At 62.0% G+C, this 26,383-nt stretch overlaps 1 protein-coding gene across 26 annotated transcripts in view; it reads left to right on the forward strand.

The window, feature by feature from the left end:
• The window catches only part of RALGPS1 (Ral GEF with PH domain and SH3 binding motif 1), a 264,237-nt gene that overhangs the window by 233,397 nt on the left and 4,457 nt on the right, over window positions 1-26,383 (forward strand). For 14 of the 26 annotated variants that reach the window (XM_089320146.1, XM_089320127.1, XM_089320102.1 and 11 more), the window contains 9 exons: window positions 7,752-7,878; window positions 8,803-8,960; window positions 10,728-10,779; window positions 18,908-18,991; window positions 20,122-20,227; window positions 20,692-20,784; window positions 20,956-21,061; window positions 22,314-22,405; window positions 22,947-23,006. In XM_089320146.1, coding sequence (XP_089176272.1) covers window positions 7,752-7,878; window positions 8,803-8,960; window positions 10,728-10,779; window positions 18,908-18,991; window positions 20,122-20,227; window positions 20,692-20,784; window positions 20,956-21,061; window positions 22,314-22,405; window positions 22,947-23,006 — 878 coding nt within the window. Of the gene's footprint in view, window positions 1-4; window positions 344-7,751; window positions 7,879-8,802; window positions 8,961-10,727; window positions 10,780-18,907; window positions 18,992-20,121; window positions 20,228-20,691; window positions 20,785-20,955; window positions 21,062-22,313; window positions 22,406-22,946; window positions 23,007-26,383 lie in introns of those variants that run through there. The other 12 variants (XM_089320198.1, XM_089320108.1, XM_089320184.1 and 9 more) reach the window with 8 other exon arrangements.

A 26,383-nucleotide genomic window follows, 5' to 3' on the forward strand; every position in this document is an offset into this window, starting at 1 on the left:
GCAGATGCAGACCTGGTGCTCAGAGGTGCACGGTGATTTGCCCCGGGGCCGCTCAGCCTTGAAGGAAGCCCAGGCCTGTCGCCCTCTGGGTCCTGAGTCCTTTGGCCTCAACTCCCGGCAGCCTTGCCCCAGCCACCCACGCTGTCCTTACCAGGGCCCTGTTCCCCTCTTCTCTTCCCAACAGTGAGTGGTCTGTTGGGCAGCGTGTCGGCTTCCTGAGACAAATGGAATGAGAACCAGACTTTTTTTTCTTTTTTTCAACGTGACAACTAGAGTTCCCCCGTGGAGACTGTCAGTTCTCATATGTTCCAATAAAACTGCTAAAGAAACAGCCACTTAAAAAGCTTTAAAGATTATTCATGGAAAAATTATGCGGAGGAAAAACAGAGCACTCCTCTGAGATAGGCAAGCCACCCGGTCAGTTTTTCCAGCCGTCCGAGCCATATCGGGCTGGGCAGCGGGGACCACACTGTGCTAAGCAAGGCCAGAGCCCAGCTCATTATCATCACGCCCACCCCTGCCCTGCCTGGGGATGTAGGCTGACAAACTTGCAGCCACCCAGCTCATAAAAGGGCCCCAGCGGCACATGTCCCCGGCGCCGTCACATGGTGGCCACCCCGGGCTTGGCGGGGCAGGAACCTGAGCCCTGTCGGTAGCAGAGGATGAGCACAGAGGCCCCCCTTCTGGGTCCCAGCTGAATGGAAATTCTTCTGCCTTGCGTCAGACCCAGGCTGTTGGTCAACAATGCGGGGCGGGGGGCCAGGGTGGGTGGGAGTGCTGAGACGGGGCAGCCAGAGCAGCAGCAGCCTTGAGGCTGGGCCCAGGGAGGTCACGGGCTCTTCCGCTGCCCTCACCCTTCCCTCTGGGTTCAGGGGCGCCCAGTGCCAGGCATGCCGCCCAAGGTCGGCCAAAGCAGGAAGTTGGGGGGCGTGGATCTGGGACTGGTCTCGGAGGGTGGGGGAGAATTGAGAGTTGAATGGAAGACAAGTCCAGAGGGTTTGGGAGAGATCTAGGTGCAGGCACCGCATGAGACAGGTGGGGAGAGGAGTCGCGCAGGGGTGAGCAGGATGGGGCCCCAGGAACTTTCCAGGAGCACCCAGGAGCGTCCAGCACCACCCCCCTCCCCCCCATGCGGCTGGTGAAGGGGGCAAATGCAGCCCCCATGTGAGCGTGAGTGCCTGCAAGCCTCGCTCTGAAATGGCGGTGGTGGAAGTACCGGCCGCATCGAAGCCAGGTACACAGTTGGTGCATAATGGGTGTTAGTCCCTTTCACCTCCCTTCCTGGAGAGAAGCGATTGGGTCTCACCCGTTACAGCTTCCTGGAGGAGGTGCTCCCTGACCAGCAGCCGACCTTGGACGCTGGGGCCGCTGCCCTGCCACGTGAGCGCTGCACCCCCGCGGTCAGGTCCCGCCCCCAGCGTGGGTGACATCTACCAGCCCTGCTCGCTGGTCTGGAAAGTAGGGGGTGGGGAGGGGACTACTAAGCGTTCCCGTCTCCAGTGCCCAGCACAGGCAGGAAGCCCGGTGGCTCCCTGTGACCGTGGTCCTTGCCCTTGCTCCAGCGCCAGGGCCCCTGGGTTCCACTGCAGACCACACGGGGAGGAGCGATGCAATCTGACCTTCAGCAAACACTTGGAGAACCAGGGTGGGGGCCCGAGTGACTCAGGCATCAAGAGCGTGCTCCCTCAGCCGGGCCGTTGATAAACAAGGCCGTTCCACCCTCCCCGGAGCTGCTGCTCAGCCACATGTGCGAAACCCAAACAGAGCAGGATGCTTTTCGTGCTTGCTTGTGCTCTCTGGAGCACTGCCGGAGGCGTTTCCCCCGGGCACAGCCTGCTGGGTCTCAGCGTTTGGAGCAGAGGTCCTGGAGTAGGGGCAGGGGCCACACATCAGGATCAGCCTGAGAGCGTTTGCAGAACACCTGGCCCCACACGAGCCCTGGGAACCTGCTCCTAACACTCTCCAGATGGGTCTGATCCCGTCTCTGGTTAGGATTAGCGCCTCGCAGCCGCTGATAGCAGCTTGCCCCCCCCCCCCACTGCACGCCCCTGCTGGGAAAACACAGGTGCATTTCAGCCCCATGCGTGGACCCCCTCTGGGCTCAGGAGGTCCTGCCAGACCCTGTCCTAGAGACACCATCTGAAGGCAGGAACTGGGGCCTCGGATGGCCTCCCCTCTCCTGCCTGCAGGCCAGGTCTCCAGGCAGCTGGCTGGGGGCAGTGTGGGTGGAGGGGTCTCTTTAGGGCCCCTGAGCTTTGCAGCATTAGCGACAGACACCGGTGGAGGAGCCAGGGAGGCTGAAGAGCCAAGCCAGCGCGGGCCGGCAGGAACAGGACTGGCTTCCCTCTCCCTTGTTAGCTTTACCCTGGGAGCCACTTTCAGTCCGTGAACAGCTTTCTTCCCCGCAGGCGGAGAAACTCACCCATCGGTGCTGTGTAGGTTTTATTTCTCATTCATGAAAAAGGTTGTCCTCCAGTGCGTCCTAGGCTCAGGTCCAAAAGTCAGGGGAAGGGACCCACCCGCCAGGCCAGGGGCAAGGCCGCATTGCACTGGCATGGGCTGCCCTGGAACTTCCGTCAGTGAGAGAGGTGGTGCTTCCTGGAGGAGGTGTCAGGTCGCTGGTCCCAGGTGACCATGCGTGGCTTCACAGGGCCTGGCCTTGAACCTGTTACGTGACAGTGAGCCCCACGCCCTAGTGGTTTTACCTCCCTGAGCGTCTGCAGATGTCCCAGAACGCCGGAGGGCCAGACGTGAAGGGGCTGCAGGGTAGAGGCGGGACCAGGTGGCTTTCACAGCGGGACAGTTTGCAAAGATGTGGACAGGGTAGAGGGGAGCCCTGCGGGACAGTGCAGCACCCCAGGCTTAGAAATAGTGGGATCAGAAGCCATGCCAAGGCCAGCGGGAGTCAGACGATGCCTCTCGGGGGCGGCCCACAGGGAGGCAGCAATGGCCACCCTGCCACCGGCCCCCAACCCACAGAGCAGCCCCCTGTCCGAGGCCCAGGGGTGGAAGACAGAGGTGGGTTGGCAGATGGAAGATTCCGGCACAGCGCCTAGCAGAATATCCAGTACAGGGCAGGTGTCCAGTATTTTTAAAGTATTCTCATTTTAAAGAATGAAATATCTGATACCCAGGTGCCCACCATCCCTATTTAACAGAAGTTAGCATTTGTGCCGTGTTTGCTTCGTATATGCATGGGGAAAACCTGTTCACCCCCATCCTGCCTCCTCCCTTTTCTTCCCTGCGGTTCCCCACTGTCCCAATATCATGATGGCTTATTCTTCTTGTATTCTTATGTATAAACATACCACTGCTGTTTTGTGTGCTTCTAAAAATTTGGCATATGTGGCATTATGCCATCAACTGTCTCTGGCAGCCTGCTCTTTCCACGGAGCACACGTTTTAATTTATTTATTTTTTGGAGATGTATTTTATTTATTTGAAAGGCAGAGTTAGAGAGAGAGAGATCTCTCATCCACTGATTCAATCCACAAATGGCAGCAATGGCTGACACTGGGCCAGGCTGAAGTCAGGAGCCCAGAGCTTCATCCTGGTCTCCCACATGGGTGGCAGGGGCCCAAGCACTTGAACCATCTTCTACTGTTTTCCCAAGCCATTAGCAGGGAACTGGGTAGGAAGCAGAGCAGCCGGGACTCAAACTGGTGCTCTGACATGGGATGCCGGCACCGCAGGTGGCAGCTTAGCCACTGCGCCTCCATGCTGGCCCTGAGCACGTTTCTATGGTCTACCCGTATTGATACCCGTGTGCATCCAGTCACTCCTTCTTGCCCTCCCCACCTCTCTCTCCTCTGCCATTCCGTCCTCCCTGCCCCCAGCCCTGTAGAATTTGTTGACTCAAGTAGACCACAGCTGTCTGAGGACCAGGGAGGTAGCCTCTCCCTTTCAGCCTTGCTGCCCGGTGCTACGCTGGGCACCCTTTGATGGCACACGAACGTCCCTCGGGCAGGTGCTAGAACTGGAGCCACCACATCAAGAAGACATGTTCAGTGCCACCAACTGCTTTCCAAGTGTGCTGCTCCCAGCTGGGCCCCAGACTGGACTTCCTGTCCCTCCACGTCCTTGCCAGCACGAGGGACTCTCAGGCTAATTTGCGGTATTTTTTGTGTTTTGTTTTTTAGCCCTATGTTTGAGTAGAACCACATCTCACGTTCACTCTGGTTTGTCCTCCCGGCACTGTGGGGTTGAGCGCCTTTCCTGGTGGCCGCTGGCCACGTGGACTTGCTCTTCTGTGAATGCCCCTTCTGGGTCCGTTGCCTGTTCCCCCTGCGTGGCTGATCTCCTTACTGGTGTTGGAAGCTTGCTGCGTGGACTACTGAGCCATTGGTGGTTGTATGGATGCCAGACACCTCCTCTCATACTCCTCCCTCAGCATTTATTTTGCTGTCGTTTTATTTATTTATTCGAAAGGCAGAGTTACAAACTGAGAGGGAGAGACAGAGGTCTGCCATCCACTGATTCACTCCCTGCATGTCTGCAACAGCCAGGGCTGAGGCAGGCCGAAGCCAGGAGCCTGGGACTCCATCCAGGTCTCCCACGCGGGTGCAGCGGCCCGAGCACTGGGGCCATCCTGTGCTGCTTCCCCAGGCATAGCAGGCAGCTGGACCAGAAGCAGGGCAGCCGGGACTCGAACGTGGCTGTTTGGAAGTCTGTTTTCCACGTGGAGCCCGGGGGAAGCCGTTCACGTGACAGCTGCGTCCTCTTGCTGCTGACGCCTGAAGGGCGAGTCCTACACTGTCCTCGAGAACTGTCCTGGCTGCTCTTCCTCTTTCCTCTCCCATCAGCGTTTCAAAATATCAGCTTAAAGGACGGGGTCCGACAGGACCTGGTACAACGTGTCATGGGCGTTTCCAGCAAGGAGACAACAGGGTCCGTTTGTCATCTTTCAGACTCTGATGGAGCTGAATGGGGTTGAGGTATTGGACTGAGAGTGTCAGGTGAGGCAGGGAGAGTTAAGTGTGGGACCCCAGTCAGTGACAACAGAGGTAGACAGGGAGGGGTCCAAAATCGGGGGCCTTAGTGATGGTGTGGCAAGTGCAGAAAGGCCACTCAGAGCTGGGCGGAGCACAGGGTGACCCCACGCTGCGTGAGCGAGTGAGAGGCCAGTGGTGGCTCCAGCCAATGCTGAAACCCCGAAGGAGGCACCAGATGCAGCCCTGGCAGCACTGAACGTGGGGTGTCGGGATGGCGGGATGGAGGGCTTACGCCGAAACAGCTGGGTGCGAATGCGTACAGGGGACCGCAGTAGAGACCTAGGGGTGGGCAGTGGGTCTGATCAGATCACAACTGGAGCCAAAGACGGAGGCCTGTGCAGAGGACTCCAGGGTGTGGGGCCCATGGAGGAGCGGTAACAGCCACAGGCGCGGTTGGGGGAGGAGCAGGGGAGCGTGGTGTCACGGCCCCCGCCCCAGGAAGCACAGGGGAGCTCCAGGCACCAAGGGCTCTGGGGAGAAGGCCGAGGAGCCCTCCTCAGTTTGGCAGAAAGGAGGCGGCTGGAACGGCCCTGGCACAGAAGTCGGGCTGGAGACGCCATCCTGTGTGCAGGGGCGGAGCGGCAGGTGGAGGAGCAGGCCTCCTGTAGGGGAAGCCTGACAGCCTAGGGGGGGACCTGGGGGCACAGGGCAAAAGGCTAGGGCGGCCAGCACCGCGGTTCACTAGGCTAATCCTCCACCTGCAGCGCCGGCACACCAGGTTCTAGTCCCGGTCGGGGCACTGGATTCTGTCCCGGTTGCTCCTCTTCCACAGCTCTCTGCTATGGCCTGGGAAGGCAGTGGAGGATGGCCCAAGTGCTTGGGCCCTGCACCCGCATAGGAGACCAGGAGGAAGCACCTGGCTCCTGGCTTTGGATCTGCGCAGTGCGCCGGCCGTAGCGGCCATTTGGGGAGTGAACCAATGGAAGGAAGACCTTTCTCTCCATCTCTCTCTCTCTCACTGTCTAACTCTGCCTGTCAAAAAAAAAAAAAAAAAAAAAAAAAAGGCTGGGGCTTGTCTCTCAGCTGCAAGACAGAGAAGGGCAAGGTGATGCTGGGACCAGAGAGGAGAGGTCAGCCCTGGACAGGGGACCCTGCTCCCAGGCCTGGCGGGGAGGTGCGTGTGCCCACTGCGTGGGCAGATGTGAGCGACAGCAAGCCTAACAATGTGGCAGCTTTCTCACGGAGGCGAAGCGTGGTCTAGGAGTTGCGGCTAAAGGGGAGCAGAGAGAAAAGTGGCCACTACTTCTACCAGGGGTTGGAGGCAGAACCAAGTGCATGGGCAGGGCCGGAGGCGGGGCTGCAGGAAAGACAGCAGGGGCCAAGTGAGAACAGGGCCAGCAGCAGGAGCCAGACGAGGTGGTGCAGCGCCGCGCCTGGTGATCTCTGAACGCCGAGGAGGCCAGACGTGCGCAGTGTCCCTGCTGGGGGTGTGGGCATCCTCGTAGACTCCAAAAGGAGGGCGGCCCAAGCCATTGGCCTTGCGCCCCTTGTGGTTCCACGGGGTCTTGAGGTGGAGGGCCTGGAGCTCGGGGTGACCCGCCCGGCTGCTGTCTCTGGAAGCCCTGGATCCCGTCCTGGTGTCTGACCAGAAAGCCGGGGTGAGACTAGCACCTGGGCCCTCCTTGAAACACCTGCCTTCCCAAGCCACCGAAACTGAGGAAGGACACGTCAGCCACAGCCACATCCCTCCGGAGGGAGCCGAGGACATGGCCAGCGAGAAGGCCTTGGTCTCCACGTCCTGTGCTCAGGGAATCTGTGGCCCCAAATCCCAGCTCTGATGACCTGCTGTCAACCCCAAGGGGTGGGCCGGGCAGGGTATGGCAATGACCGGGACCATGAAAAAAGTGTGGATGCCTCGTCAGCTCCTCCCACCCTCCTGCAAGGTGTGTTGAATTATCCCTACTTCTCAGATGAGGAAATTGAGGCCTGTCCAAGGATGTCCAAGCAGTCAGGGGCAGGCCTAGGCTCAGGATGTGTCCAGCCACATCCTTGCCCAGCAGGTCCACAGCTGGGCCCTGGGTGCTAAGTGAGCAGCTGGGGCAGCAGGTGGATGTGTTCAGGCCGGGGCATGGGCTCGAAGGCAGAAGGAGCACTTGGGGGTCCCCATTTGGCCACTCACCGGGGAAGGACGGGTGACTGTGCCATACTGCTCTGTACTAGCCACTGGGGCTGCTCAGCCAGCGGGCACCGTGCAGAGCAGGGCCCGGCCAGCCTGACAGTTGGTTGTTAGCCTTAAGAGTCAATTGTGGCCGGCGCCGTGGCTCACTAGGCTAATCCTACACCTAGCGGCGCCAGCACCCCGAGATCTAGTCCCGGTTGGGGCGCCGGATTCTGTCCCGGTTGCCCCTCTTCCAGGCCAGCTCTCTGCTGTGGCCCGGGAGTGCAGTGGAGGATGGCCCAAGTACTTGGGCCCTGCACCCCATGGGAGAGCAGGAGAAGCACCTGGCTCCTGGCTCCTGCCATCGGATCAGCGCGGTGCGCTGGCCATAGCGCACCGGCCGCGGCGGCCATTGGAGGGTGAACCAACGGCAAAGGAAGACCTTTCTCTCTGTCTCTCTCTCTCACTGTCCACTCTGCCTGTCAAAAAAAAAAAAAAAAAGTCAATTGTATTGGGAGAGAAAGATACCAGGCTCAGTTCTTGGCTCATCCATGGCAGCCAGCCTGGTGCCTTATCTCAAACCCCAAGACCCTTGTCCTCTGGGCCTCCACAGCCCCCCACCCCCACCTGGACCCCATGGTCTCTCTCTGCTCTGTTTGCAGGCCCCTCAGCAGGCTCCAGTTCGGCTAGATTCAGCAGGAGGCCCACCTGTCCTGACGCATCCGTGGCCGGCAGCCTCCCCACACCTCCAGTCCCCAGACACAGGAAGAGCCACAGCCTGGGCAACAAGTGGGTGATGAGCGGCCCCCCGGGGCTTCATCTGGGCTGCAGTTTAGGCTGGGGTCCCCCGACCCCACTAGGGAGCCGTCGACGGGAATTCTTGGTGCCCCTGCCTAGGGCATGCTCCTGAGGCTGGTGGGGCCTGGGGGGGAGGCGAGGGGCACTGTGGCAGCACAGTTTGGCATCTCAGCTCAGCTGCTCTTATAGGAAGAGGGCAGGGAGGCAATGGTCGGACTCTAGAAAATTGGCCCAAGCTCAGTGAGTGACTCACTTGGGATGAAACCCAGTGTCCTGTGGGCATCAGTGACTTGTCACCTGGGGCAGTGTGACGTGTCTCCCGGTGTCTGCCTGCAGAGAGAGAACCTGCTGGCTCACTGTCTGCACGGGGCTCCCAGCTGGGTCCTCGGCCACCCTGGTGCTCCCGGGGCACTGGGCACAGGCCCCTAAGCAAGTGGCCCCGTCCCTCCCTCCTCCCCATCTCCTTCCTGCCCTGCTCCTTCTCTCCCTCCCTTCCTCTCCCTGCTGAGGCAGAAGCAGCCCAGGTGGGCCCTGGGTGGGGGTGGGCAGATCTGTCCCCCCCGCAGGCCTCGGAGGCAGGTGCGCTCATCACACACATTTAAGAGGGACTTGAGGAGAGGCCGCAAGGTGGAGACCCTTGCAGCGGCGAGGAAGCTGGTACCAGGGTCTGGACCAGGTGTGTGTGTGACTCCAAACCCATGGCCTCATCACCCACGTGCTCCCTGGAGCCACCTCATCGCCCAGGGAGACAGGCAGGGCTCGGCGGAGGGAGGAACTGGGGCTCGGACAGAGGATGTGACTTGCCCAATGTCGCGCCGCCAGAGGGGCAGAGCCCGGGGCCGCCCCGCGCAGCTGCGCCGCCTTGGGCCCAGAAACCCGGGGCAGACGCGCCCGCTCTTCCTTTCCGTTTTCCAGTATGATGTGTCAGTTGAGTGTAGTTGAGAGTAAGAGCGCGACGTTCCCGTCGGAGAAGGCCAGGCACCTGCTGGACGACAGCGTCCTAGAGTCCCGCAGCCCCCGCAGGGGCCTCACCCTCACCTCCTCCACCGCCGTCACCAATGGACTCTCCCTAGGTAAGCGTCTCCAGCCTGCACACCACAGGCGGGGGCCACAGGTCCGGCGTGTGCTCCGTGTCTGTCTCTGTGTCACTGCCGCACGTGGTGGCACTGTCGCTCTGAGGAACCCTGTGGCCCCTCGCCCCCTGCAGAAGAGGCCCCCTTCCCAGCCTTGGGGGCTCCCTAGGGATGTCCCCAGCCTGTTGGTAGCCCCTAGTACAGCAGAGAAGTGGAAGAAGCGGCAGGACCTGTGCTCGAGACCCGGCTGCTGCCCCAGTGGCACTTCTGTCCCTGGGGGAGCCGTGAGCTCCAGCACCTGCTCAGGCGGCAGCCCGGTGGGCTGCTGGGTTCCCCGTGTGTCCTTACCAGAGCAGGGAGGGGAAGGCGGCTTTCCGAGAGCCTGCAGCACTGAGCACCTGCCAGAACGGACGCCAGGCAGGGCCCCTGGTGCCGCAGGGAGAGGCTGAGGTGAGGGTGGAGGCCAGCGCTGGGCTCTAGTCACAGAGCCGTCCCCCTGCAGTGCCCAGGACAACTGAGAGCAGGGGGGACCACCCTGTCATTGTGGCCATCAGAGCTTCTGCAGTCTGCGTGCTGTGTGTCTGTCTGCTCCCCTATCAGAGACCCCCGCTGGCTATAGCCACGGGTTAGGCCGTTGCCAAGCTGGGGACTTGACCTGGTGAGGGCCGCAGTGCACGTGGGAAGCAGTGGGGGTAGGGAAAGGCAACCAGGCAGGAATCTTACATCTCACATTCCCGTGCAGCTGGGCCGGTCCCAGAGGCCGTGGGCCTCACCCCCGGAGGTCTGTAACAGCGAGTTCCCTGTCCGCCTTCCGTCCTCAGCGGAGGCCGCCCTGTGTGGACCCCCATCTGGGTGCACAGCAGCTTAGGACAGTGCTTCCCCGGGCGAGGTTCTCAGGGAGCCTTGGAAGGAGGGTTCTGGGCCTGGCGTGGTGGGAAGGGGCTGGGATATACAAGTTTGACAGGCGTATGGGCACTGGGAGCCCTCCAGGGTCTCTGGGTCCTCCAGGCCTTGGCCGTGGAACCCTCTTTCCTGGTGTCCGATGGGACTGGGCTACTGCAGGACGTGCTCAGGAAGTGCCGGTCCACGGCTCCTGGCTGGACGGCGGAGCAGCCGCTTCACAACCGGGCAGCTGTGAGCTCGCCTGGGCCCAGGCCTTCTCTTCCTGAGGCACAACACTGAGTCCGAGGCTCTGCTGGCCAGTGTCCACGCGGGAGGGAGATCACAGGGCCATCGGGGCCCCAACCCCTCGGACGGGGAGCTCTAGTGCTTCTCAGTTCACGGCTGAAGGCCTCGTGTGGGCTGTGTGCACCTGCCTGTTTGGTGCCAGCCCAGGCCACCCCCTTAGCCCGAAGGCACCTTCCTTTCTCCCTGCCCGGCCTTGCTGCTCTTGCCCACACAGAGCCCTGAACCTTGGAGCCTCCATGGTTCCAGACAGAGCCCAGAGGCCATGGGTGCGGGTGCTTGAGTGACAGGAGAAAGCCCCTGCTTGCAGAGGTCTTAGAGCCCCAGAGAAGCTGGGGGCAGGCAGAGGGAAGGAGCTGCAGGGCCAGGGGTCTGCGGGGTCCTCCCCGTGGCCAGCATGTGTCAGGCCCTGAGGTGCTCGTGGGGTGAGGCCCAGCTGGAGGCTTGAGGCTGGAGCCGGCAGTGGGCAGGCAGCGGGAAGCACTGTCCGGCCAGGACACTGTCCCTCGCAGCAGCTTCATTCTTGGAGGCCTGGGCCCCACCGCGAGGCCGCCTTGCTCATGGTCTGTGTTCCTTTTCCAGGCAGTAGTGAGAGCTCAGAGTTTAGTGAAGAGGTGTCCACAGGGCTGGAAAGGTGAGTGTGGCCTCAGCACGGCCTCCCTCTCGGGTGGTGGCAGGGCCCCAGGGAGCTGAGGACAGGCCCCGCGCAGGGACTGCTGCTCTGTGGCTCCTCCGTCAGCCTGGCGGGCAGAGGAGCGGGGTGGCCTGGGGGTGTGAGCCCCCATGCTCCGAGCGGCCTCGTGGCACCTCCGCTCTGGGCGCTGGCCCCGGGGGCTGCGGCAGGAGTCCTGGGAGCAGGTTGGCTACGGGCTGGGGTCTGGAAACTGGAAGCCTGGGAACCGACTAGACTTGAAGTGAGCACATGGCTCCGCCTGCTGGGCCCTGCGGGGGTTGCACCTACACAGCCTGAGGCACTTTTACCACCACCCCCAAGGGATACCAGGAGGTGGCCAGCGTTGCCCTACACCACACTGGGCAAAGGGGCTCCCCCACTTCAAGGGCTCCACAAACAGTGCTTTTCTGGGCCAGTGCCAGGGCTTCTGGGAGATAGGAGACACCGTGAACGGGCGCTCCCACAGCGTGGCACCACCATGGGTAAAGGGACCACCTGGAGACTCAGGGCTGAGGGGAGGCCAAGTGACACAAGAGGCGGGTCTGCCCCTCCTCCAGCATCCAAGAGCTGCACACATAGTCACACACTAACGTGTGCAGACACACTACACGCTCTCACTCTTGCACACACATCCCACACAGATGCTTGTGTGCACAGACACACATTGGCTCACTCTCACACACACACTGTCACAACGTACACGCCCACGCAAGCATGCTCACATGCTGACACTCTCCCGCATACAGCTGTTCATGCTCACCATTCACGCACATGGAGGGCTGGCGTGGCGGCCCGAGGCCATGGACGCACCTCAGAGGCTCCTTCCCCCTGGACACCCGGGCCTCCAGACTCCCGGAGGCCGCTGGCTCCATTCCCCTTAGGGGAGCTTAGGCAGCCCCAGCCAGGGAGCCACCCCAGCCCAGGGAGGAGAGCTCTGAGCCCCAGCCAGGCGTCTCCTGGGGAGAGGGCGACAGGCAGGCCAGCATCTGCCCTGACACAGGCCAGCGAGGACATCAGACGGGAAAGGCAGGCACAGGCTGAGATGGGAAGAGCAACCAGAGCTGGACCTGTCCGTTCATGCGCTCATTCTTCACTTGTCCATCGTTCATTCACTCACTCACCCATTCATCCGGTAGCTGTTTAGGAAGCAGCTGTGTCCGGCCGGAGAGTGCACTGGCTGCTCCGGGTGTAGCAGAGACAGCCATGCCAAGGCCCCGTGCCTCAGGGCAGAGCTACTGTGCAGGGCGTGGTGCCTCGGCCTGTGGCTGCAGCTAGGTCACCCTCTTTCTGTCCACAGCGAGCACTTAGTTGGGTGGGAGCCCCTCGGAGCAGAGGCTGATGGCCAGCCCTGCCCCTGGCCTCTCCAGCAGCCTTCAGGGCCACCTGCTCCTTGCTGGGGGGATCAGGAGACCCCCTGCTTCAAGGGGGTCCTCTCCCATCGAGCCATAGCCCCAGCTCCCGTGGCTTGACCACCAGCCCCCATTTCCATTCCACTCTGGCCTCTACTTGTCCTCCCTAGAGAGACCGTGCTGTCAGCAGGCGGGACGCACAGATCCCTGGGAGAGCAGGAGGGAGGGCTCGGCTCTCGCAGCCCGAAAGTCCTCCCTCGGCGTCGCTCCCTTCTCCCGCTGCCACCGCACCACCCAGCACGCAGCCGTGCATCTCCCCCAGGGGAAATAGTCCTGCCCCCTCCCCCAGGAGCCTGGATGTCAGCCAGTGCAGCCCCCTGCCCGGAGACCGCCCGCTGCTCCCTCAGGCGCTGCGCACCCTGCACTGTTAACACCTGCGGGCACAGGAACCAGAGCCAGGGACAGAGGAGGCGGGGCCCACTTGAGAGGGGAAGAGCCTGGCGGGGGGGGGGTGGGGGGAGCAGCACCTTGCCTGACAGTGCCAAAGCTGGGGGGGTCATGACCTTTGACCTTCTCCAGAGACCCATTCCTTGTAACAAGCTTAGTTCAGGCCCAGAAGAGAAATGGAGGCAGATACCACGAGCAAAGGCAGGGCCACCTGGCCAGTGGCCCCGCAGCACGTGCCTGTCTGCTGGCTCAGGGCCACCCCTGGGTCACCATTCATGCCCCTGTGAACAGGCAGGCAGGAGGGGGCATCGTCCAGCCTCGGTGGGCTTCTTTGGCCCCATCTGTGGAGTTTGCCTCCCCTGAGTTTTCGCACCTGGGCTGCTCAGCCTGGTGGCCGAAGGCAGCCCTCGGTGGCAGCCAGAGCTCAGGCCACATGTGTCCACTGTGTCCTCCAAGTGGCCGGCCTTCAAGAGCACCTGCACGGTGTCCCTGAGCCCATGGGCCCCTGCACTGCTCTGTGGGGAGGGTCGGGGTGGGGGTGGGGGGCGCAGCACTAACCCTGTCCTTGCTCCACCTGTCCCCTCCTCCACGTCAGCTCCAGCAAGGCCACAGGCCTGCAGGGCTGGGGAGGAGCGGGCAGACCCAGGGAGTCGTGTGGGGGTCGTTTCTCTGCTCCTGGGTGGCCCTGAAGACCCTCTCCTGTCCTCAGGGCCCAGAGTGTGGACAGCGCAGTGGTCTGGGCCCAGGGAGTGGGCCCACTCTTCCCTGTGATCCACCTGACGCCCCAGAGCTATGGGGACAAAGGGGGCGGGGAGTGGCCCAAGGCCGGGGAGTGGCAGGGGCCGGCGGGGAGGGGCGGGGCAGGGCTCCCAGGCAGGCCCTAGAGCCCCCTGCTCCTGAGAAGTGAGAGGAGGGGGCGTTTGCAGCAGCAGCTGCAGGGAGAGGTGCTGGCTGGTCAGGATCTTCCCAGAGAGGCGCAGGCGGTTTGTTTCTAGGGCGGGACGGACGCTTGAGAGGCCAGCGCCTGCGTGTGTGGGAGCTTCATCCTCCTGACCATCACCCAGCCCTGGGGTTGCTGAAGGAACTTCTTTCCTTCATCTCCTGTAGTCTCCAAATTTCCCACCTTGGGCAAGTGTTGCTGTTCTACCCAGAAAACAAATATTCCGCTTTTTTGAAAGGAACACAGCCAGAAATGACGTATGTGTCACAGAGCACGTGGCCACCGCCTCCCCAAGGCCTCAGAGTCGCCAGGCTCTGCTGAGGGTCTTGTCACGCAAGAGAGACAGCCCATAGTGTGTGCGTGTGGGGGGGGCACTAAGCGGCAGAGGAAGCCCCTTCAGTGGGAGAGGGGAGGGGAGGGAAGATGGCGCACTGGCGGCGCAGCGCTCTCGGGGCTGTGGAGGAAATAGGTGGGCGCATCAGGGGTGGCAAAGCTCACACTCAGGGTGCAGCAGGAAGCTCCAACAGGCGGCCTACAGGGTGCAGCGGGAGGCTCCGACAAGCAGCCCGCGGGGACCAAGTGGAGGCCCCAGGAGCCTTGAGTCGTGTGGAATGGGAGTGGGGCCCAGCAGTGTCTGGGGTCTCTTGGAGAGAGGGGCCCGGATGTGTGCCGACCTCGCAAGTCCCCGTGTGTCTCCCGCCACAGTCGGGACCGCACGGCCTCAGCCTCCCTGAGCCCAGTGCGCAGCTCTGTAGAGAGGATACACGTGGCCGCTCGGGTGTTGATGACTTTCCCCCCATGGGGACCTCCCACCGGCAGGAAAGCCACCCAGGGGTTCCGGTACAGCCATGACGGGACAGACGGACAGGACTGAAGGCGGTCTCGGAGCCCACGCTGGCCTTTGGGGTGGCAGTGAAGGGTGGGGAGGGTCCCCGGGGAGGCTGCCGCAGACACTTGGCGCCTCTCCTGCTGTCCTGTACCTGAATCTGGGGCTCTGCCCAGCCCCTGGGGGTGGTGGCCGTGTGAAACAATTTGCCAAGCTTCTGTTTATGCCCACCCTCCCCATGCCCCTCCCCATGCACAAAAAGCAACCTCTGCCTCGATCCCTGGCGAGTGAGGCCCCTCCAGCAGACTCTCCGAAGGAGTGAAGATCCCTGGGCCCTGGGCCCACAGCCTGGTGCTTGCCTCTGTCCTTGGCCCTGCAGACAGGGCTGGGCCCTGCCGGTCCGCTGCTGCCGCTGCTCGGGGAACCGAGAAGCCTCTGCCCGCAGCACCCCTGCCTCGGGCCTCACCTGCTCCAGAGTCAGTGCCTTGGAGGTGGGCAGGGCTCTGCCACGCCTGTGTCTGTCCTCCCCGCTCGCTGCAGGCCAGACTCCACACTTGTCAGCATGCAGAGCGGTCCGTGCTGCAGCTCCCAGGCTGACCCTGGCCCCGAGGCCTGACCTGAAGCCGCTCCTGTCCAGTTCTGCCAGAAGAGAAAATCTGGTGAACTTGGCTGGATTGTGTGTTGTTCAGAAGGATGGAGGCCTGGCGTACAAGTGTGGCTCCCAGGGACCTGCCGCGTGAATCAGGCACGCTGTCCAGGCTACAGCTGGGCCAGGGAGGGGTGCGGCTCGCAGGGAGTCAAGGGCCTCCCAGAGCACTGCCTGGGGCCAGGGGCCTCCCAGGGCCAGCACAGTTCAGGGTGGCAGCTTCCTGCCTGCAGATGAGGGTGAGTCAACAGGAAGTAGCCAAGGCCAGACAAAGCTTCATGGGACTGCTTCCCATCAGGGGTTTGCAGGTGCAGGTGGATGAGCAGCATCACCTGGCCACTTCCACGGGTGCACTCCGACCAGGGCCTCTCTGCGCTTGAGCAAGGGTGCGGGTGGGGAGCCCTCCCTCTGCTAGGAACAAGATGACCGAGGCTTCAGCGTGGCTATTATCCGAGACTGCCCTCCATTCCCCAGCCCCCTAGACTAGCAACGGGGACTCAGAGCCTTGTGACCTTTAACCCCCAGGAGATCTGCACCCTAGAATATGATGGCGGGGGGCGGTGCCTTTCAGACTCACTTGGGCTGGTCTGAATGCCCGTGGTGCTGTTGGCCTACTCTACCCCGGTTGCCTGCGCCTCAACAGCACCCCCTACCCTTCCTGCTCCTGATGGCGTGACCTTGGGCAAGTGGCTCCACCCCTCCAAGCCTCAGGGGGATCCTAACAGCACCAACCTCACCGAGTGGTGTGATGAAGTGAGATAATGAATGAATACTGCTGAGTACTGTGCCTGCCACCCTTCACCGTCACCACCACTGTCACCGTCACCACCACCTTCATCGCCATCATCATCGTCGTCGTCATCCTGCACACCCTGGGTACAGACCTGGTTGCCAGCTTTGTCTTCCCCAGTGAGCTGCACCTGAAAGGAGATGATAGTCTCGTGTCCCATGGCCTTCCTGGGACACATTGTGTTCAGCCACGTGTTGCCAGAGTGACAGTGGGAAAGGGAGCTGGTCTGGGGGAGCCCCCATGGCAGTCCGAGAAGTTGTGTGACTTCTGGGGTTCACCTGCTGCCACTACTCATTCCTTTGGTGTTTGCTGGCCCCAAGCTTTCAGCTCCCGAGTCTTGTCAAAGCAGGAAGTGGCCAGATTACCTGGACCCGCTGGAGCCCCCCAGCCCATCACGCCCTCCTCTGGCACCATGGGGCTCACGTGGCTGGTCACTAGCCCCCTAACTCTCTTCCCCTGAAGGCTTGGCCTGGGGAAGGTCACCGTGACTCTGGCCTCGTCAGCCTGGAGCAGCCACAGTGGCTCAGGCCCTTGGCCCACGTGGGGAAGTGCGCGTCCCGCTGGGGGGAACTTACATCTCCATCCCTAATGACAGCTGGGACAAGTGGCTTTGCCTCCCCGAGCCTCAGTGTCCTAGAAAACAGGGCAAGATAACTGCCCCTCCCCGGGGCTGGGGCTCGTGGCAGGAGCACTTGCTGGCTCATGGTAAGCAGTGGTCGAGAGGGTGCTGCCCTAAGTGCCAGGCAGCCAAAGCTGCCAGGGAATGTGGAAGCACGCCACCCCAGGAGAGCCCAGGGCCACAGCATCGAGTAGCCACGCAGCATAACAGACACTGAGCAAGCCCAGGGAGACCTGCGGAAGGCCGGGGGTGACCCTGGGGTGGGCGCCTCCAGACATGGTCCCAGTCCCAGTCCTAGTGGCAGACCGTGCCGCGTCAACCCCTCTGCCTCTCCCTCCACCCAGGCTATGGAGCTGGACAGACCTAGGCTCAAATCCTGGCTTCCTCTAGTGGGGGACGGGGGACATGGTCCTAAGCAAAGCTCTGGTCAGCAAGCAGGCACCGTGAGCATGAACTACGCAGTGGCCCCTGGGTCTGCCTGCGACCCCCAGCGCCCTGCACTCCCCGTCAGTCCTCCAGCCCGGGAGGACATGAGGAGAGGCTGTCTACAAGGCCAGACTGCTTAGAAGTCGCTGGTTTCGGGCTGTCTGTGGATAAATGCCGGTTCTGCCGCACGTCTCCTCACCACGCAGCACGGGGAGAAGGATGGAAAGAAGGTGGTGGCACTGGCCACAGGCCCGACTGAGGAACCACAGGTGCCTGCACACAGTCCCCATGCTCACGCACTGCTCTGGGCTCAGGAGAAGAGGGGAAGAGACGGCGCCATGAAGACGTCACACAGAGAAGCTCACTGTCAGCCCTGGCAGTGCTCGGCGCGGGGCTGTGACCTCTTGTGCTCGGCGCGGGGCTCTGGCCTGGCTCTGGCAGGTGCTTCCATCGTAGGGGAGAGTCCTGGCATCTGCGGGTGCTTCCCCTGGATCTGAATCACCGCGGCTCCTGGCTTCCTGTAGAGCGTGGAACTCGCTCACACAGCCCAGCCCCTTTCTTAGGGGAGGAGAGGGTGGAGGCGGTGGAGGTTGTCCGGCCTGGCCCATGGGCTGGGAGTTGAGCATACCAGGGCGTCTCATCTGTGTCCTAGCTCACCGGGGTGGGGGGGAGAAGGGGGTGTCAGCCCATGACCGTCATGAGGACCTGTAACATTAGAGGAGTTGGGGGGTTGAGCACATGGTGGGCAGAGGGGGAGGGTCCTGGGGCAGCCACCCTGGAGGGCCAGTGCACTCCCTCCACTCCTGAATTTGGGCCCCTGGAGACTGGGCCCTCAGTGCCAGACAAGAACGGTTCTTTTCTGGGTGGAGGATGGAGGCCCTGGGCTCAGGGGTATGCAGTGCACCTGCTGTGCGTGTGGATGTCCCCACACGTGGCTGGTGATGGGCAACGAGCGGCAGCGCAGGACTCGCTGCGAAGAACACGGATTGTTCGGAAAGGAGGTGCAGACCTTGTCTGACTCAACAAAAGGGGTTTCTTCACCTTCTGGCCAGCAGACAGCTGAGGGGTAGACGTGCTGCAGGGGGCTTGAGAGGCGGAGCCTCGTGTTCGTGCAGAAAGTGAGTTTTCATTCACTCGTTTGTAGGACGAGACAGAGAAAGAGTGAGGAAGGGAGAGGTCTTCCATCCACTGGTTCACTTCCCAAATGCCTGCAATAGCCAGGGTTGGGCCAGGCCAAAGCCAGGAGCCGGGAATTCAGTCCAGGTCTCCCACATGGATGGCAAGGAGTGCAGTCCTCGAGCCATTACCGCTGCCTCCCGGGGTCTGCATTAGCTGGAAGCTGGAGTCAGGAGCAGAGCCGGGACCTGAAGCCAGGCCCTCCGATACAGGACGTGAGTGAAGAAGTGGCTCAAGCCCCGCACCACGCACCCACCCCAGGAAGGGAGGCTTCTAAGACGGGAAAGGGTGCCGCCTTCCCCGAAAGCAGTGGAGCGGGAAGCTGCACGTCCTCCTGGGAAGACCCACGCTGGGGAGGACGGGCGAGAGAAAGGCCAGCTGGGCAGCCCGCGGGGAGCTCCTGGAGCGGCGCGGGGTTTGCTGGGCGGTGGCCAAGGAGCCTGTCCGCTGAGGACGTGGCGTGCGGAATTCAGCTGTGTCCTGGTGATGCTGCACCTACGCCCGGCCCGGCGTGCGAGGTCGTCTGCAACTCTGTGTCTGCTTTTCCATGGCCTTACAGGCCGGCCACCGACTCCTGTGAAACATCTCAGCCTCACACTGGGGGAAGGGGGAAGGGAGGGAGTACTGGATACAAGTTAATGAGAAAAAGAGCGTGGAGGTGGAGACGGCACGCGGGCTCTGAGGAGTGTCGCGTGCACTGAGCAGGCAGCTCCAGCCGTGCCCCAGATGAACTTGTAGGGACGCGGGGGCCTGGGGCAGGGATCGGGGAGGGTGACCACAGGCTTTCCTGAGCTAATGGCCATCCAGGCGCCTTGGGGAGTGTCTGGTCTTCCCGGGCTGTTGCTAAAATTCAGCGCTTTTCCTCTGAAGCAGGGGACGTCTCTATGCCACGCTGGGGCCTAACTGGCGGGTTCCGGTTCGGAATTCTCCCAGGACCCGGAGCTGCGTCTACAGGTACTCATTTATTTGTCTGGGTGCTTGCTGGGTGCCAGGCACGTAGCTAGAGGCTGCGTCTGTGAGCAACACCCCAGAGAGGCGATGTGGGCGAAGACCGGAAGAGTGGAAGGAACTGGCCAAATAACGGGAAGTCCCAAGTAGGGGAAATGTCCCCAGCCAAAGGGACAACCCAGGGGCCATGAGGCAGGAAGTGAAGGTGATTCCAAGGGCGGGGGAAGGGTCACCAGTGTTGTAAGGAATGAGAGGGGAGGGGGCCCAAAATGAGGCTGGAACCCATACCTTAAAAAGCAGGGAGGAGCCATTGGGTGGGGAGGAGCAGGTGGTGGCATGACCTTGATCTTGGCCACAGTGTGGAGAGGGCTCAGGAAGAAGGCAAGAGTGGACGCAGGACAGCACTGAGCAGCCGTCCGAAGATCCAGGGGCCTAAGGTGGAAAAGTAGAGGCAGACTCAGTACGTCTTGGGATTGCTTAGGCTGTGAGGGCAGGGAAGAAAGAAGAAACCCCAATGTTGGTGCTCGAGCTGTGGGCAGGCGTGGGGAGAAGGCGCGATGGCTGAGGTGCCTCCAGCCCCGGCAGCAGATGCAGATCTGGGCATGGGAGAGGGCTGGGCTGGCCGTGCACTTGGATATCCTTGCCTGTAGGTGGCGCCTGATCCCCAAGGGAAAGGGTGGGAGGAAGAGCTGGAGGAGGAGCTGGCCATGGTGGCCTTGGCTCCGTCCCTCCTCCCTCCTCCCAGTCCGCCCGTCCCTCTGCCTCGTCCCCACTGCCAGAGCTGAGGCTGCAAGGCCTGCTGTTCCCAGGTGCAGAGGAAACCTGCAGGTGTGAGCCCTGGACATGGCCAGGAGGAAGCCACGGCGGAGGTGTCAGGATTGGGTAGGGGGCTGCCAGGGGCAGGGCTGTGGGGCACTTGGTGCCTGAGCCTGGAGCTTCGCAGCCCTCAGGAAGACAGGGACAGCAGCACTCAGCTGCCAGCAGACCTTTGTGCTCTCCGGTGGCCTTGACCCCTGCCCCCTGGCCTCGCCCCAGCCCTGGTGGGGCTCTGCCTGCAGCAACAGCATGGCCTTAGCAACGGGGCCCCTGGGAACCCAGGGGAGTTCCAAGGCCGCACCTGACTGCGTCTCCCTCAGCCCCACAGGTCCCTGCATCTGCACCCTGGGGAGCTCGACGGCCGTGCCCACCATAGAGGGACCTCTGAGAAGGAAAACCCTGCTCAAGGAGGGCCGGAAGCCCGCGGTGAGTGCAGGCGCACCTGCAGCAGAGGCAGCAGCAAGGGGCCTGGGGCCAGCCCTGGCCGTGCCCCGAGTGGGAAGAGCCTCCATTGCTACATCCAGAAATCAGGACAGAATAGTGCCCCCCCACCCCAGAGGACACGTGGGGGCTCCCTCTGGGCCTCAGGGTAGCGTGTGTGGGTGCTAACGTGCCTTTCCTAGGGCCCTCTGAGGCCCAGGTCACCTAAACAAGTAGGAGAGGTGTCCTGGCCCTGCCTTCAGAAAGGAGGACTTAGGGAGTGAGGAGGAGCCTGCCTGCCTCCTGGCCCTGGCTGGAGTTGGCATTGCCGGCAGATGGCGGAGGGCTGGGGAGCCTGAGGCCTGCGCCGGCATCGGCAGGGCTGCAGGGCGGGTAATCGGGCAGCCGGGGGCCACGCCATCCCCACCACGGCCCAGATTGTGGTCACTGTGCCTCGCCTTCCTCTGTAGCTGTCCTCGTGGACCAGGTACTGGGTCATTCTCTCAGGATCCACCCTGCTGTACTACGGAGCCAAGTCCTTGCGGGGCACAGACCGGAAACACGTAAGTGTCGTGCGAGGACTCCCGGGTGGGGCTCGGGCTAGCAGAGGAGGGAGCTGGGCGGCCTGCGGGGATGGGGGTGGGGATGGGAAGGAGCCTGGCTCGGCCCAGATCAGCCTCCCTGTGAAGGGATGGCCCCAGACCCGGGCCTCCGCCTCTGTCACTTTCCTCCAGTACAAATCCACGCCCGGCAAGAAGGTGTCCATCGTGGGCTGGATGGCACAGCTGCCCGACGACCCCGCGCACCCGGACGTCTTCCAGCTGAACAACCCTGACAAAGGTGGGCAGCGGAGCGAGCCGCCCTCCCCTCGCTCCCGCCTCCGTGCCCGCCGAGAGTGCGTTCTGCAGCCATGCAGCGCTCCGGGTGCCGCTGCTCACCCGGCCCCTCGCTGTCCAGGACACTGCTTAGGGCATGGCGGCCGTGTGCAGGATGTGGGGCTGTGGGCCTTACCTGTGGCTGCCGGGACCCATCACCGCTGGAGCAGTAACTTCAGGGTCTCTCAGTAAATAACGTGAAGCTGCACAGGGCAGGCCACATGGTGGCTAGAAGCGCTGTGGCTCTTGGGAGACCCCCACCTCAGCATGCCTGTGCCAGGAGGCTGTACAAGTCCACAGACAACCCAGGGCGGAAACCTGTGTCTACCAGAAGCTCTAACTTGACCTTCCCCGCTATCTCCCAGTGTCTCTGGTCCCACCCTCCCCCCACAACCTTGCTGGGGAAGAGGGGCGTGGCAAAGCTCCCAGGCTGCCCAGGTCCTAGGTTCTGACTGCGGCCTGGAAAGCCCCCCAGCAGGAATACTGAGCTTAGGATCTGAGCTTAGGGTCCCGTGCGTACACAACCCCGGGGTCTTGCTGCAGTTCAGACCTGGAGTCGGCAGATCTGGGACAGAGACCCAGACCCTTGCATTCATAGCAAGCCCCTAGGCGGTGCTCAGTGCACAGCGGTGCCAGCCAAGGGACCTTGGAATGCCGGAGGAAGGCATTGTCCCCACGCAGAGGGAAGGTGACGCAGGGGTGGCCAGGGTCAGTGAGTAGAATCCAAGGGGCCCGAGAGCCGGAGCAGGGAAGAAGTCACGTCTTAGTTAACGCTCAGTGACCTCTGAACCCATCCACTGTGAGTGTAAACCCCAAACCAAAATGTAGCAGTGTCCCAGGGAAGTCACCCATGTCGCCGATGCGTTGAAACCCCATTTATGCTCTGTGAAAGCACAGCACAGCGCCAGGGCTGCCTTGGTCCTCACAGTCAGTGCGTGAACACAGCAGCCTGCGTGCAGTGCGTCACCCCTTGGTTCCACAGGACTGCAGATGTGCTGTGCACTTTACATTACGCATGTGTAACGGCCGGGCTCCACCAGATAGCCAGAGGCACCGGGGCCCGAAGCATGGCTCTGAGCCCGTTCCCAGGAGGCGGTGCGGGGGAGGGGGCTGCGGCTGAGCTCCCTAGGTTTAGTCCCCTGTTTCCCTCCCGTCACAGGCACAGGCCGACCTGCCAGGTACCCCTCTCGGTAACCAGTGGTTTCTCTGCCCCCCAGGCAATGTTTACAAGTTCCAGACTGGCTCCCGATTCCATGCAATACTGTGGCACAAGCACCTGGACGACGCGTGTAAAAGCAACAGGCCTCAGGTAAAGGCCCCAGGCCCCGCCTGTCCGCAGAAACGGCCGCCCTCGCCCTGAGACTGGGGGGCCTCGGGGAACAAGGCTCCGGCTCCCCTGCGAGCCCATTAGCTCTGCTCCCAGCACACCCCCGCCTTGGAATCCCCATCTTAGACGAGGGATCCTTTCTCCACTCAGAACCAAGCCCTGCTCCACATTGCAGCTTCCAGTCCAGTGCCCGTGTCTTCCCCACTGAAGGAAATGCCACCAAACACCCACTGGGAGCACAGTCAGGTGGCCCAGGGGTCGGGCCCCAGCATCTATTCAGCTGCTGCTCTTGGGGGACACTGCACAGTGACAAGGGGCCTCCCTGTCCCCAACCCTCGGGAAGAGGCACAGCAGCGAACCCACCTGCGGGCCAACCAGGAGCCAGGCAGGGCTGCCGAGAAGGGGCCAGCGCTTCCCGCTGTGTGGCGCCCCGGGGCATCTGCGTTGCTGCGCGCCCCCTCTGGCTGCCGGGCCTGGCTCTGGCCTGGCTGCTCCCCCACCACGCCCACCCTCTCCTCGCCAGGCGTTGTGCGAAATGCGTCACATGCAGGAATCGGCCGAATCCTCCCCACGCCCCTCGGAGGTAGGTCCTCTCGCTGTGTCCGTTTCACTCTGAGGCTCCCCAGGCTCAGCCAGCGGCAGGCACTCGACCCAGTCCCCTCCGTTAGGGAGCGGTGGGGCTGGGATCCTGAACTTAAGCCACGAGCTCTGCTGCCTCTACTTCCCCCGTCCCACCCCACTACAGATGAGCAAAAGGCCTGGAGAGAAGAGGCTGCTCCCAGCTCCCGCCTTGAGGCGGGCAGGCAGGACCCCGTGGGCAGCAGAAACATGCACAGCGATGGGAGGGAGCTGGGGTCGCTGGACCCCTCCCCTCGGCCTGTCTGGGGAGCGAGCAGCGGGCGCGCGCTAGATGGTGACAGCTTCCGGAGGAAGGGTGGGCAGCAGCTCCAAGGCCAGGGGACCTCAGCACAGGCGAGCTCACACCAGGTGTTTGGGTCCAGGAGGACAGCACAGACTTCTCGGCCCCTCAAAGCGATGCCTGTGGACAGCAGGGGGAGGGCTCTAGGGGCAGGCCCCAGGGTCCGCGCCCAGGTCAGAGTCGCATCTGTGATGTGATGAAGACATGCGTGAGAAGCTGGTGGAGATTATAGATTATAGATTATAGTCCCCAACAAACTAACACCGCAGGACAGGACCAGTCCAAGGGTGAACCTGTGACTCACCCTGGTGACTGCTAGGAATTCTTTTTAAAGATTCATTTGTTTCTTTGAAAGTCAAAGTTATGGGGAGAGAGAGAGAGAGATAAAGAGAGAGAGAGAGAGGGAGAGAGATTGATCTTCCATCTGCTGGTTCACTCCCCAATTGGCTACAACGGCTGGGGCTGGGCCAGGCTGAAGCCAGGAGCCAGGAGCTTCATCTGGGTCTCCCATGTGGGTAGCCAGTGGGTCTCCCATGTGAGCCATCCTCCGCGACTTTCTCAGGCCATTGGCAAGGAGCTGGATCAGAAGTAGAACAGCCAGAACACAAACTGGCACCCATATTGGGGGGGGGGGTGCCGGCGCCGCAGGTGGCAGCTTCAGTTGCGGTGCCACGACACTTCCCTGACTGGCACCCATATGGCGGGGGAGGGGTGCCGGCACCTGCCATGACACTTCCCTGACTGCTAGGAATTTGCCTCGGGGATGTGCTCACTCCTGACCTCCAAAACATACGCCCAAGAATGTCCCCTGCAGCACTGTCCTCGACACAGGCCCCAGCACCTGTGCCACCTTCAGGAGACCCCTATTGTGTGACCCCTGATGGGAGGTGGGCGTGTGGTGGCCTGAAAGGAGCACCAGGTAGAGGTAGCGGAGCCAGGGGGCCAGCGCTGCGAAAGCCGGGTCCCCGCTGTGTCCAGGCCCGCGAGAAGCCTCCGGAACGTTCATGGGAAGAGCTGTGTGTGGGTTTAAAAACGTTTTGCACCAGAATTCCACTTCACAACCTTGTGGAGGTCTGTGCATATCGCATTTGGAAAACGACACACGGCCACCCCAAGCCTGTCATTGCCAGACTGCTCTCATACCATTGCAGGTTAAGCCAAGGTGGCGGTCTGTCCCTGGAAGGGAAGACCGGGGATTCTGGCCGCCAGCTATCCCCAGGTGGGTCAGAAGGACCCAGGGGCTGCACCTCAGCTCCCTGTCCTCCAAGAGGGCAGCCCCTCCGCCTGCTCCCACTGCTGTGCCTGGGGGCCCTCATGAGCCATGAGCACCGCTAAGAGCACAGCACACTGAAGCCACGCGCAGGTGCCTCACAGGTGGCCCTGACAGCTCCCAGGTGGCCAGCTGGCTGCAGGAGGAAGGAGAGGCAGGGTGAGGGGCGGGGACGGAGCAAGGCTTGGTCTCTGCCCTGTCTGTGCCGGCAGCCTTGACACCTGGCAGGAATAGCCAGGGGGCCCTGAGCAAGAACCCCTTGTCCCTGTCTAGGGCAGCAGCCAGCAGCCGCTCTACAGCAGGTGGGGGCAGAGGGGGCGGGGCGAACCCACTGGGAGGGGTGGTTTTGGTTGGAAGGACAGAGGATGGAATTTCAGGTACTGGCAGATGCACAGTGCCACAGCAAGGTCTTGCAATTTAAAGTCTTTTTGTCCAATCTTCAGACCTGGGGAGGAAATATTTTTCATTTTCCCCTTTTTATTTCTAATTTAGTTTCCACCAAGTGTTCCCACTCTGGGCTATACGTAGGTAAGAAAACGTTGGCAATACCCTAAGAATCGGATAGCCGAGGGTCATCCAAGCCAGTTACAGGGGCGCAAGGAGGGCACGGCAGGTGCCGGGAAGACACCTGCTCGCACAGGGAATCCCAGCACTGCATTTCTCAATGCTGAGCTTAGCCAACACTGAGTCCACTTCAGTTATGTCCTCCGTGTAAGATGTAAACACAGCAGTGAGCACGCACCTGCGTACCTAGCTCCCCGTCTAAACACAGTCATCCCCGGGGCCCTGGAACACCCCCCCCCTCCTCGACAGGCCTCCTCCTACTTCTGTCCCCCCCCCTTGCGTTCACCGCTCACCATCTCAGAGAACACACTGGATTCCTCCCTGCGTCATCTTGGTGCATTTTTACAATTATTTTTTTATAAATAGAACCAGAGCCGCACATTTCTTCAGTGACCTGGAGTCTCCTCCCATGCATTCCCGACATCTCTCTGCACCCATGGCGCTGTCATCCGCTTATTTCCACGGCGCTGTCATCCGCTTATTTGTACTGAGTTTTCAAACCCATTCTTCTGCTACCACAGGGCAGAAGCTAAGGCCTTGCCTTGTCACTCCGCCCAGCCCACTGCCACCCAGGGGGCCCACCTCGGGCCATCAGTCAGTCCCTGTGGCGCCTGGAGCCGCCCAGCCCGCTGGGAGCTGCTCGTGCGCCGCGCTCTTGGCGAGTGACCCTCGCCGTCTTGCCTTTTCTCCTGCCGGCAGCACTGCCGTGGCCGTTCTGACAACAGTCTCCTGCGCACAAGGACACACTTTTTTTTTTTTCCAGTTTATCATTCTGAGCAAGTGAACACCCGGTTGGGTTTATTTGCATGAAATCCTGTTCAAATCTGGAACCCACCACAGTGCTGGGGTAGGCGTCCCGGGGCTGGGAGGCTGAGGGCCGCTGGGCCAGAAGCGGAACCACTCTGACCTCAGGGCTGGGATCTTCCCAGGTTCCGGTCCTGGGGCCCAGCAGTGGGGAGGTCTTGGGGTTCCCAGTATTCCCAAGCTTTCTCCTCCTCCTCCTGTGCTTCCTCGTACAGACTTCCGTCTCCCGACCACACCCCTCTCTCTGGTTTGACCCCCGGGGGCCTTGGCCCCATTCCTGCTGGGTTCGTCTCCTCCCCACCCCAGGCACAGGCTTGTTTTGGTCATGGGACAGTGGCTGAGAGCCTGGGCTTACTTATTGTGACACGTAGCCTCTCTAAGCCTCAGTTTGCTCATCTTCATA

Source organism: Oryctolagus cuniculus, chromosome 1 (assembly GCF_051225735.1).
Source record: "Oryctolagus cuniculus isolate XC-2025 breed Fujian yellow rabbit chromosome 1, ASM5122573v1, whole genome shotgun sequence".
In the NCBI taxonomy this organism is placed as follows: Eukaryota; Metazoa; Chordata; class Mammalia; order Lagomorpha; family Leporidae; genus Oryctolagus; species Oryctolagus cuniculus.